This window comes from Xenopus laevis, chromosome 2L (genome assembly GCF_017654675.1).
Source record: "Xenopus laevis strain J_2021 chromosome 2L, Xenopus_laevis_v10.1, whole genome shotgun sequence".
Classification (NCBI taxonomy): domain Eukaryota; kingdom Metazoa; phylum Chordata; class Amphibia; order Anura; family Pipidae; genus Xenopus; species Xenopus laevis.
The window spans coordinates 186,180,954-186,194,221 of NC_054373.1; the positions used below are offsets into that span (position 1 = coordinate 186,180,954).

A 13,268-nucleotide genomic window follows, 5' to 3' on the forward strand; every position below is an offset into this window, starting at 1 on the left:
AGAGGAACATTCTAAAGCTGATTCATGCTGCTTCTTCCACTAGAGGGAGCTCTTGCCCCATCAAATCGGCTGTTTCTCTTAGATATCAGTGCTATAGGGCACTAGTGGCCACCTAGTGGCATATATATAGTGAATAAAGTACCCCCTTTTGTAAAATATAAGGATATTATAAGTTACCGAGGAGTTCCATGACCATATAAAAGTATGAGGCCGAAGGCCGAGTGTTTTTATACAGGTCAGGAAACTCCGAGGTAACTTCTAATATCCTCATATTTTACAACTGGGGGAACTTTATTTATTATAATACACAAGTTTCAGTGAGTCATGTGACAGAAATGACATCAGAACTCACCGTTTATAACTGATGACATCAGAACTCACCATTTTATAAGGATATAATTTACAGGATATTCATGGCTTTTGTGTATTATGTATATATATATATATATTTCATTTTGGGGCTTCTTTACTAAAGGCTCAATCTTCTCCTCGTCTATCTCCACCAAATTCTCCAGGCATATTTTAGGAACAAGCTTCATAAATAACGTCACACATATCCAGTCTGGATTCTGCTCATAGATTTCATTGGTACAGATAAAATATTAAAATATATTACATACATACACATATACCCCCCTTATATACAGAGTTTCACAGCAATATCAGTTGCAATTGGATGTTACACACAAGCAAAAATAACGCTCCCCACATCTCACAGTCTATATATTCTATACATCATTTACAGAGGGGGTCACACACACAGTTTTTGTTTGGTCAGTAACAGCGCCACCAGCCTTTCATTTTGTCCAACTGGAGAGAGTCAGCAGAAAATTATGTTTGTGAGCAGAGGAAAGTCTTGTGATGTTGCTCTGCTTAGAACTGACTAAAGAAATGTCAGATGCTGCTTCTTTGCTCACTAACTTTATTTTCTAAGCAGAGCAACACAAGATGTTTTCAGGGATGACCTGTAGCCAGTCTGCTAAAATGAACAGCTGGTGGCGCTGTTGTTTCACATTCATTAGAATATATTGAGAACTGGGGGGGGGGGTGCTCAGAAGAGAAGAAGTGAGAATATTTTGCCTCCTTAATAAAGAGCCAAGTTGCGTTTAAAAACAATTCCTGTGTTCATTCCCATGCAACAGCTTTTCAGTAGTGATGAGCGCATTTTTTTGCCAGGCATTGATTCACAGCGAAATTACGCATTTCAGCACCTGCAAATTTTTTCACAAAACTGCAAAAAAAAAAAAAAATTGCCACAACCATAAAGTTGCAGAGACAAAAAAAGTCGCCTCAAGAAAAAACACCCCTTGACTTTTTCAGTGAGAAAGAAAAAAAAATGCTCACTGACTTTGATGCATTTGGACAAAATATTTTTGTAAATGGACCAAATTATAATATAAAAGGATAGTTAAACCTTTAAAATAACTGAATGTAAAATTGATGAAGGGGCTATTCTAATACGTTTTGCATTGTACATTCATTATTTATTTATTTTTAATTCCAAGATATTAAGGGATACATGTGCTGTTAATATGAATGAATTTTGTTACAACAGCGCCACCTGCTGGTCAGTTTCCCACCAGTCTGACCAGCAAGTAGTCAAGGAAGTTGTCAGGAGAAAGAAAGAGGCTGATGTTCTTCTGCTTAGGAAAGATGTGAGAAAGGTTTCTAATTTTATTCCTAAGCAGAAGAACATCAGCCTCTTTCTTTCTCCTGACAACTTCCTTGACTACTTGCTGGTCAGACTGGTGGGAAACTGACCAGCAGGTGGCGCTGTTGTAACAAAATTCATTCATATTAACAGTACATGTATCCCTTAATATCTTGGAATTTAAAAAAAAAATAATGAATTTACATTGCAAAAGTTCTCATGAATTTTACATTCACTTAATTTAAAGGTTAACTTATCCTTTAACAGACGGGCGTGAAGTCTCACAATATCACATCACAAAGGTGTAGCTTGTCCTTTATATGGGGAGAGAATGGCAATTCCCACGAATACAATGGGGCCACACAGATTACACAATAACAAGAATTCACATTGATTTGCATCTAAATGACAACACAATATAGTTCACAGTCTGACATTTATATGAGAGCGAAATAAAAAAGAAATAAGATCTCTCTGGCGACATTCCCCCTGTATTTTACAGGTCCCCGTGTTTCCTCAAACACTACCACTAATATGGACTCAGCCCATTTAACTGATATCAGTCTCATGATGGAAATGGTTTAATGTGAAATCCTCTGATTTTGTACCTTTGTTTCAGACATAACATTACTTGCAGTGTCCCACCAGGTGGCGCAGTTGAGTGGCAGCCTATGGAAAGGAATTGGTATAACTGACAGTGGAGGTGGCGCTGCACTTCTATGCGCAATAACATACTGAAGAAGCTTCTCCTAAAATGCGACTATGGAGGGACATTGCATATTAAAGGGGAAGTTCACCTTTGTATCCACTTTTATTACAATGAAATTATAAGAAACTTGGCACAAGGCACAGGTGTAACTTGTGCATCACAACTCACAGTTCACCCATGAGACCTTCTGGTAGCCCCCCTGTTCCCCAAGCCCCCCTCTAGAGTCACAGCACTGGAACTGGTGCATAGATCAGCTGGATGCAAGTGCTGTTAGGGCTGTATTCAATTCAAGTGCTGCCCTAGGCACCAGACCTAAACCTGCCCTCTCCCCGTCTCAGAAGAGAGGCATAACCTCCCTCATATGGACCTTCCCGTATCCAGGGTTTTGATAAATGGGCCCTCGGATGGAAAATGCTATAGACTGACATTGTCTACATCATGTCAAAAGTCAATATGAAGGTGAGCTGTCCCCTTTCTGGTAGTGTATTCAGGGCCAATGCAAGAGTTGCTGACAGACTCACTCATTCTTAAAGATGGGGCAAGAGTCAAGGTATTTAGGAACCACAAATGCTCCGGTTCAGCTCGGCTGTTCTCTATCCATTTAATTTAATTTTTACTTCCATCAACCAATTGGCTCCTCCTTACTAGGAGCAAACCGATATTAAGTGCCTTTTGCAACCTCACCACCAAGTCTCTACCCTACTACAAGGTTCCCAATTCCAGTGCTTGGCAAAGGTGAGTAGGATCAGAAACTCCATATCAGCCATTAGTTTTCTCGCAGGAGGTTGACTTCCACTTGGAGGTGACTCTCTGGACCAAGACCTTGGTGCTCTGGCGGAACTTCTGTTGGGTGAAGTAGAAAAGGATGGGGTCCAGGACGCTGTTCATGCTGGCAAAGGGTCTGGTGCATTTGTAGACAATGGCGAAAGTCTGAAGAACCAGGCAGGGCACATCGTCCTGAGAGCGAACCACCAGGTAGATGGTTTTGGTGAGGTGGAAAGGGAAGAAGCTGATGGCAAAGACCATGACTACAATGATGATCATGCGGATGGCTTTGTCCTTCTTCTGCCGCACTAGAGCTCCATTGAGATCGTCCTTCAGGCAGAGGATCTTGGTCATTCGGCAGTAACAGGCCAGGATGGAAATAAAGGGGATCAGGAACCCCGTGACAGTCAATGTGATTCCGTATGGAAAATACTGCTCAGACAGGGCTGGGGGGCTCAGGTCGTAACACACAGTCCGGTTCCTCTGGATTCCAGTAGAGGCAAACATGAACGTCGGCACACACTGCATGGCCACCACTAGCCAAACAATGGCACAGACCACCCACGTGAACTTCTTGCCCTTCTTTTTGTGCCAGACAGACAGAGGGTGGCAGATGCCCATGTATCTCTGGAAACTCATGCAAGTGAGGAACATGATGCTGCCGTGCAGGTTGGTGTAGAACTGAAAACGCACAAACCTGCAGGTGAAGTCCCCAAAGGGCCAGTAGTCATGATGGATGTAGTTATAAATGAGGAGCGGGAGGGAGCACACGTAGAGCAGGTCGGCCACCGCAAGGTTCAGTGTGTAGATGGCCGTGCGGGTCAGAGGTTTCTTGGACAGGCAGATCTGGAGGATAACAATGAAGTTCAACGGGAGACCAAAGAGCAGGACGACCGAATAGACCACAGGAAGGAGAATCTGCTTGAACTCTTCATGGAACGTGCAGGAATTACTTGCCGCAGAGTCTGAGGTCACATTCTCCATGTTTCTGAATGGGGAGACAGCGATCACATGTTCAAATCAGGGCCTGGGGACCAATAGAAACACAGGTCAGAACCATGGACAGAGAACTGATACAAAGGATTAAATAGTCAAAGGGAAAGTTTCATTAGTGCTAATACAACTGTAAATACGACTCAGCCAACAATAACAATTTAAGCTGCACTCTAATTATCAGCCAGAAGATGGCGATATATTACACATGAATCTCTAGCACTCCAGCCTTTATACATTACATTTTTGCAGAACTAACTGTATTAGATACATTTTTTATTTTGCACAGACTATTTACCCGGTTTTATTTTTACACTGAACTGTTCCTTTAATACATATTTCTGATTGGTCCCACAAATATCTCACTTGGCCTGAGCTCCTTTGCCTTTAATTTAATCAAGTTCACCAGGCAGGCGTTACATGTCGGGGCTTCTCTTCAGGAAACAGGTGATGAATCACGGCTTTTGCCAAATCTCTTTTGCAATCACCGTATATTTGTTTTACATTAGTAACCGTTACAGTGTGAGCAATATGTTTATTTATTTCACCATCCCTGAGCAGATGTTATAGAACTGTAACCTCAGGACTTCCCTGCCCATACAGGGAACTCATGTATTATAAGGGAAAATGTACCCCCTACTGTAAATGATAAGGATATTAGAAGTCACTGAGTGGTTGTTCTGTGACCATATAAAGGCACAAGGCTGCAGGCTGAGTTATACAGGGAACTCTGAGTATCACTCATGTATTATAAGGGATAATGTACCCCCTACTGTAAATGATAAGGATATTAGAAGTCACTGAGGGGTTGTGCTGTGACCATATAAAGGCACAAGGCTAATACTAACGCTTTATTCTCTATTTCATTATAAAGTTACTCAAATTTCCCTCCTGAGGTTCCTGTAAGTGAAGTATATGAAGAAATGAGACCGTTCTCACAGTAACTGTATGTCTCGTGTGTCTCACTACAATGTGGTTAGTAAAGAGTGTGAGTAAAGTGAAGTAACACAGGGATAGTGTGAGCAGATCTATAGGAAGGAAGGGAAGATGTGAATCAGTTTGTGCTACTTCCTATATTTCTGTGTCAGACAGACGGCAGATCAGATCTGTACTTTTCAGACTTTGAATTCTGCTTTTCAGGTTGTTAAAGGGGTAATTCAGCTTTAAGTAAACGTTTAGTTATAGAATGGCTCATTCTAAGAAACTTTTCAATTGGTCTTTATTATTTATTTATTTTTAATAATTTTACAACTATTGCCTTCTTTTACTGACTATTTCCAGCTTTCAGTGACCCCATCAAAAACAAAAAATGCTCTGTAAGGCTTAGGGAGGCGCAGAATTCACAATTTGGTTTGGTATCTGCCTTTTTCAGCAGGATTTGGATTCGGCTGAACCAAATCTGAATCCCTAAAATCACGTGACCCTTTCTCCCTGTAAGCGGTAGAGAAAATTTTTTTACCGTGTAGTTCTCCTTATGCCTTTCCATTGCTAATTTGCATATACAAATTAGGATTTGGATTTGTTCTGTATTTGGCCGAATCTTCCTCAAAGGATTTCATGGTACGGCTGAATCCAAAATAGTGACTTTGGTGGATCCCTAGTAAGGCTAAAAATTTATTATTATTGCTACTTTGTATTACTCATTTTTCTATTCTATTCAGGCCTCTCCTATTCATATTCCAGTCTCTTATTTATATCAATGCATGGTTGCTAGGGGAATTTGGACCCTAGCAACCAGATAGCTGAAATTACAAACTGGAGAGCTGCTGAATAAAAAGCTAAATAATTAAAAAAACACAAATAATAAAAAATGAAAACCAATTGCAAATTGTCTCAGAATATCCCTCTGTACATCATACTAATAGTTCATTAAAAGCACGTGAGCCAGGAAGTTGTGGGATTCTTTCCCTAAAGTGATTTTATTCACAGATAAATTAGATGCTTCAAGAAAGGGCTGGTGGATTTTAGGAAGGGAGAACAGACCCCATTGGCTGTGGAGAGTAGGGGTCCAATGATAACTTATGGCCACATACCCAATATTGACCTACGTTCCTCTGTTCCTATTTACACATTTACATTGCACATGCCGGGGGGCCCCATGGGTGTGGGTGCAGGGGGGCCTGGGTATACAGAGTTATAGTCCAGCATCTGGTACAAGGTTTCGTTTTGACAAGTAGCTTTAGGGTTTAGTTCTCTAAGTCCTGGGAGTTCCCCTGCAGTGGGGTCAATACTGGGGTTCAATATAATACAGTTCATATAATAAAAAAGAGCTGCACATAAGGGTCCAATTGTGACATCTCCCCGACTCCTGCTTCACTGGCCCCTAAACACAGGGGAAACAATTAGCAATTTAACTACAAGTTGTAATGAGTGGGTGTGAAATGTACTACCCCACCCAAACCAGATGACCCCCTTTTCAAGGAAGGGAAGGGACCATAGGATAACTCAGCAACTGGAACAATACAGGCCTTACTTGCCCTATCCATGGAACATTTTGCACTTGAACCTGCCCGACCCTTGGCTAAGCCTGTGCCTTTCCTCATAAGAATCTAATGGATGCACTCACTTACTCCTCCACTGGATGGCGACACTGAGGCCTTTCCCACGTATGGCGGCTGCTTCTGCTCTTGCCAATGTGACTGCTGCTCATCGTGTCTCAGTCTTCTAAAGAGAAAGCATTAAATATTCAGTGTTTTAGTATTTGGGCCTCTCAGGGTGAGTAGCCACACCCTCCTATGCAATCCCCAGGCAGGGCTATCAGTAGCACCCGTCTTGCTGCAGCTTTGGATAATAAACCTTTAAAACAAGTGAATGTAAAATTGATAAGGGGGTATTCTGAGAAATTTTGCAATGTACATTCATTATTTATTTTGTTTTTATTCCAAGATATTAAGGGATACATGTGCTGTTAATAGGAATGAATTTTGTTACAACAGCGCCACCTGCTGGTCAGTTTCCCACCAGTCTGACCAGCAAGTAGTCAAGGAAGTTGTCAGGAGAGAGAAAGAGGCTGATGTTCTTCTGCTTAGGAATAAAAATTTTCTTTCTCACATCTTTCCTAAGCAGAAGAACATGAGCCTCTTTCTTTCTCCTGACAACTTCCTTGACTACTTGCTGGTCAGACTGGTGGGAAACTGACCAGCAGGTGGCGCTGTTGTAACAAAATTCATTCATATTAACACTACATGTATCCCTTAATATCTTGGAATAAAAAGTAAATAAATAATGAATATAAACTGCAAAGTTTCTTAGCGTAGCTCCCTCATCCATTTTCCATTCACTTATTTTAAAGGTTTGCTTATCCTTTAACAAAGAAAAATAAAGTTGGCCATTAACCGAAAATGGATTATTATGGCACTTTCATTTGTGCTAGCGAAACCTCTTTACCTTTTCTGGTTCTGACTTTTGAAACAATCTAGCAGAACTGTAGCTGTTTCTGTTGCATCGTCTCAGGAGTCAGAACCAGCAGTGCAGAGAATACTGCTTAAATTAGCACTAAACGGTTATACCTACTGAGCTCGAGTCAAGTCTGTATCGCACTTCATTTATCACATGACCTGGTAACCTCACTATATGCTCCAGTGTAACACACACTGTCAAACAATGACAAATGCCTCTAGTAAATAAGTGATTCGCTGAAGATGATGAAGACGAGGCAGAACTTTGTGTCCTTGGCACCGGACATTTTCACGGTAAATCAGTGTACCGCAAGGATAAGATAAGGCTCCCATGATGCACTAGACGCCAACTGCTTTGTCAGCATAAAATATTGTGCCCGGGAGGTTATGACTTTTGAAACAATGGAGCATTAGCCAACTAATTAACCAGCCTGTGCTGACTTTTGCTACATTGTCAGAACCAGCAGTGCAGCAAGGGGTAGACAGACAAAACGTTTCTCTATAAAATACTGGCACATGAAGGGGCGCACGTTGGTGAATGGGGACACAGACCTTGGGCATATTTACGTTTAGTGATGGGTGAATTTGCACTCGTTTTTGACGCCGGCGCCCGTTTTTCAGAAAAAAAATTTTGACGCGAATTTTTGCGGGTGTCTCGCAAATTTATTCGCTGGCAGCGAATCGCGCAAATTCGCCGCTAATTCGCGCCTGGCGAATAAATTCGCCCATCACTATTTACATTCATCAAAATCAAAATTGATCTCATGATTTTCTGAAATATATTTTGACCAAATCCGCACGGGTTATTTATTTATCCCTTACTTATCGATACATTTGAATTTTTTGGGGGAAAAAATGTGAAAAAATCGTATGAAAAATGTTTCAGATTTTCCGCCAGAATAATCAAATTCTTTCTGATTTTTGTCCAAAAACCACAAAATCCTGGGATTATTGCACGAAATCCAGCGCAGATCTGGATATTTTCGGGACTCCTCCCATTGGCTTATATACAACCTCGGCAGGTCTGAGATGCCGGATTTTCAGATTCAGACTTTTTCCATCCTCAGGGATAGTATAATAATAAAAATTTGTGTTTTTTTCACCAAAAATTCAGATTTTATAGTCAAAAAACTTTTTGAGTTTATGGCATTCCAACTTGAATAAATAACCCCCTTACTGTGCTCTCTGTTCCACAGCTACAGCCCCAACTTGTGCCACTATCTCACCTCAGCAGTCCCTTTATCTCACAGTCACAGTCTCCCACAGGCCTCTCTACCTTTCTATTGAGTCTAACAATAACCCTTCCCTGACACATCTTGCCTTACTATACACACGACCCCACAGTAAATAATATAAAAACAAAATACCTCCCCGGCTGCTACCAGCATGATCAGTGAACTGTCTCTCTCCAGACTTCTCATTTTTAGCCTCTCGTTCATCAGACACTGACCTGGAGGAACACTTCCCCTTTGTTTATTTTTACATTTAACATGAATTTAGGGAGGAACTGACGCTCTTGCATGTTTGAAAGCACCTGACCCTTTCTGCACTGCTGGTTCTGGCTCTTGAATCAGTGTAGGATAAATCAGCTCTCCTCCAGCTAAGACTGGTTACCAGCTGGCTTCAGCCACAGTAGGAGTCAGAACCAGCAGTGCAGAGAATAGAAACAGATGTTGAAAGCAGTTACAGTTGATATTTGTAATGAATGACTATTGGAAAGTTGCGTAGAATGACACTATTAGGCGAGATTTTATTTGGTGGTTAAAAGTCCAGAATCACAGATTGCCAGCTCTATCCGTCATTATTATTATTATTATTATTATTAATAATATAATCGTGTATTTTTGTATGTGAGTGTGTAACTGGGCAGACACACAACACAATGACCACACAAACGCTTGACACTTTATCAGGAGACTCTGTTTTGGCTTACAGTGACTTACGCAGGGAGAGAGCGGATGTGTCGGAACGCTTTGTGCCAAGCGCCTGATTGGCCGCCGTCCCTGGAGTCAGATGCTGAGACTTGGGGAAGGTTACGGAGCATGAAAATCCTGAGCTATAACCAATTATATATATAAGCTGCTGTTTAACCCTTTCCTTATTACCCAATTACTTTTTTTTATGACACTGCTGTAAACACTATCTAACAAACTGTGCAGGCTCACTTTGTGTCAGTGATGTTAATGTTCCAGTTTGTGCTCATTGGTTACGTTCCTTGTGGATTCTTGGTACTTGCAGAGGGGCCCCACGTAGCCCAAGTGTTAGACTTGTACAGGGCCCCAGTGTCAGCTCACACAGGCTTTTTGGAGTCACCCCTATTTCTGTGTCCCCCTCTCTCGGCCACCAACAGTAATAGCTCAGATACACGACTTGAATTTGCACTTGATTTGCTGTTAACTCCCTCTGAATCTCTCAGAAAAGCACTTGAATATATGGCAGCAGGGGGGTAACTACAGAGGAAGCAGACCCTGCGGCTGCAGAGGGGACCAGGAGGTATAAGGGCCACATGAGGCCCTAATTAATGAGAAATCTCAACATATATTGGTAAAACAGGCCAACCTCTGGATATATTGGGGGCCCTAAAATAAATTTGCTGTGGGGCCCAGTATCATGTAGTTATGCCATTGGATCTCAGTATACCCCAGAATAATAAGGCAGGGCACAGAGCTTGGTGGGAGGTGCATCCAAGGGCAGAACGGAGCATGGCCAAAATGTTCCCAAAATACAGAGCCACTGGGTTTGTGTATTTGTGGTGACTCCAGTGGCTTCCATTGGTTGCTGTTAAGGCAACAACTCCTTTAAGAAGGAGAACAAGAGTTAAGATGGATATAATTTAAAGGTTGTTCACCTTTAAATTAACTTTAATTATGATGTAGAGAGTAATATTCTGAGACAATTTACAATCGGTTTTTAATTTTTTATTATTCGTGGTTTTTGAGCTATTTAGCTTTTATTTCTGCAAACGGCTCTGGTTGCTAGGGGCCAAATTCCCCTAGCAACCATGCATTGATTTGAATAAGAGAATATGAATAGGAGAGGCCTGAATAGAAAGATGAGGAATAAAAAGTAACAATAACAATACATTTGTAGCCTTACAGAGCATTCGTTTTTTAGATGGGGTCAGTGACCCCCATTTGAAAGATGGAAAGAAAAGAAAGGAATTGTCTGTAGCACAAGTTGGGTTCTGCTCTCGTATCCTAATGTATCATTAATGGGAGAGAATGGATAATGATTGACAGCTCATTAGGATCTGTTTAAAGCTGCAGCATCACAAAACGCTGACACTGTTGAACGACTAAATCCTTATTCTTAGAAGTCACATGATTGTGGGAGATCAGCACTTACATTAAAAGGAGGGGGGTGTAAGAAATCTATAGCTAAAGTGCTGCGGTTATTTCCTTCTCTCCAAAGTCAAATGTAACTGAAATAATTCCCCTGAGAGGCAGAAACACAAATAAACCTAAACTCACAATTGGCCCAGATTTCATTCCTGTCCTTGGATTCCTGTTGAGTCGACTCCTTTCCCAGGCACCTCTTTAAAGGGTTAGTTCACTTTTGAGTTAAATTTAGTGATGGGCGAATCAGTCGCGAAACGGCGACAGTCAGTGGGCATCAAGATACTTTTAACGTGTTTTTTTTTACACAAGGGAAATTTTTATATGCGCGACTATTATGTCTAAATGCATTAAAGTCAACGGGCGTCCGAATAATTTCTTGATTCTTTTTTGTCGCATCGGATTTTTCGCCAGTGAATTTTCAACGCAGTTTCACGAAAACATTACTGGGCGGCGAAACACGGAAATTCGTTGCAAATCCATGCCTGCCGAATTTATTTGCCAGTCACTAGTTACATTTTAGTATGTTATAGAATAGTCGACTTTTCAATTGGTCTTCACTTTTAAGAGTTAATGAAGCAGCTGCCTACTTTTTATAACTCTTTCCATCTTCGAAAATGGGGGGGTCATTGACCCCACAGGCAAAAAAGCTATTGCTCTGCAAGGCTACAAAGTTAATATTAATTTGGATCTTTCTATCAGACCCTCTCCTATTCATATTCCAGTATCTCATTCTGGTTGTTATGGTAATTTGGACCCTAGCAACCAGTTGGATGAAATTGCAAACTGGAGAGCTGCTGAATAAAAAGATAAATAACTCAAATAATAAAAAATGAAAACCAATTGCAAATTGTCTCAGAATATCCCTCTCTACATCATAAGAACAGTTCATTTAAAGGTGAACACCCTCTTTAATCCGTCAGTATAATTTCCACTGTGAAGGAGAACTCAATAATTAGTGTACTAGACATTTACGCTCTTATAAAGAGTATGTTGCACCGCAGACACTGAGGATATGGAAACACTTGTCTCCCTTCTAGGACACAACCCCCATGCACATTTCACTATATAAACTTGCGCTAATCTACATGTTTGCACACTCAAAACAAAAACAATTTAACAAGAGGGGGGTTTGAAAAAGTAATTTTTACTATTGTTCAAAAAACATTTTACATAGACAATGCCATACAACACATGGCGCAATTTATACAATTATTTAACATTGTATAAATTGCGCCATGTGTTGTATGGCATTGTCTATGTAAAATGTTTTTTGAACAATAGTAAAAATTACTTTTTCAAACCACCCTCTTGTTAAATTGTTTTTGTTTTGAGTGTGCAAACATGTAGATTAAATATTGACATTGGTTACCTTTGGTAGGGGTAACATCAGTTTCTGCACCTCTCGCTAATTTTTGAAAATGTTGGTGTGCCCTCCATCCATTATTAATTGTATAAACTTGCTCTAATCTTGCCATTGCTCTAATGAAACAGCGACACCCACTGGCCACATTTTCATAAGACAATGAAGAGTGCAAAAACAATAAATAACGTATAAATTCATTAGCCCTCAGTGTAGGAGGATCCAGGAATCATTAGGAATCACAGAAGGTGGGGGACCGGGCACAGTGGGACACTGACGTGTGACATATCCCCCCAGAGTGGCACAAAGAGATTAGGAAGGTAGAGATCTAAACCTGCGGGTAACACTGGAGCATTTACACTCAGATCAGACAGCTGCCCAGAACACTATCCAGTGTGACCCAGAAACGTCACTTTAAAATAAACACATACCCCTCTGTCGTTAAAGAGACAGGAACAGCGGAGTAAAATGCCCCACACGTAGGTATCATGTACGTTACCTAAAAAATTCTCCACTGTTTCTTATAAACATGAGATTATTAGGTGAAATATTGATAATGTGACACACGTAGATCATTTCAATCACAGACTGGCACAGACACACATAAAGTGGCACATACAGGTAATTCCATTCACAGACTGGCACAGACACACTTAAAGTGGCACATACAGGTAATTCCATTCACAGACTGGCACAGACACACATAAAGTGGCACATACAGGTAATTCCATTCACAGACTGGCACAGACACACTTAAAGTGGCACATACAGGTAATTCCATTCACAGACTGGCACAGACACACATAAAGTGGCACATACAGGTAATTCCATTAATAAATATCTCCATTCCCTAATTCCATAGTGGCACACAGATGATTCAGTTCTTAGACTGGCACAGAGACCCATTATATTCGGTGGCATTCACAGATAATTCCATACACAGTGGGCATTGGGGCACACATCTATCACAGTATAACCAACCAACTTCACTTACTGGCACCTTGTCTCCCTGTCATTGGCACATTCTGCCAGTCTCTTAATCAGCACCTTACTT

General features: G+C 40.9%; 1 protein-coding gene across 5 annotated transcripts in view; it reads right to left on the reverse strand.

Moving 5' to 3' along the window:
* Positions 1-2,431: 2,431 nt before the first annotated feature.
* The window catches only part of p2ry6.L (pyrimidinergic receptor P2Y, G-protein coupled, 6 L homeolog), a 35,366-nt gene continuing 24,529 nt past the window's right edge, over positions 2,432-13,268 (reverse strand). For 3 of the 5 annotated variants that reach the window (XM_041582835.1, XM_041582834.1, XM_018247876.2), the window contains exons 2-3: positions 6,689-6,782; positions 2,432-4,152 (exon numbers count right to left, since the gene is read on the reverse strand). In XM_041582835.1, the coding sequence (XP_041438769.1) occupies positions 3,120-4,109 (990 nt within the window). In that variant the 5' untranslated portion in view covers positions 4,110-4,152; positions 6,689-6,782 and the 3' untranslated portion in view covers positions 2,432-3,119. Of the gene's footprint in view, positions 4,153-6,684; positions 6,783-8,883; positions 8,959-13,268 lie in introns of those variants that run through there. The other 2 variants (XM_041582836.1, XM_018247875.2) reach the window with 2 other exon arrangements.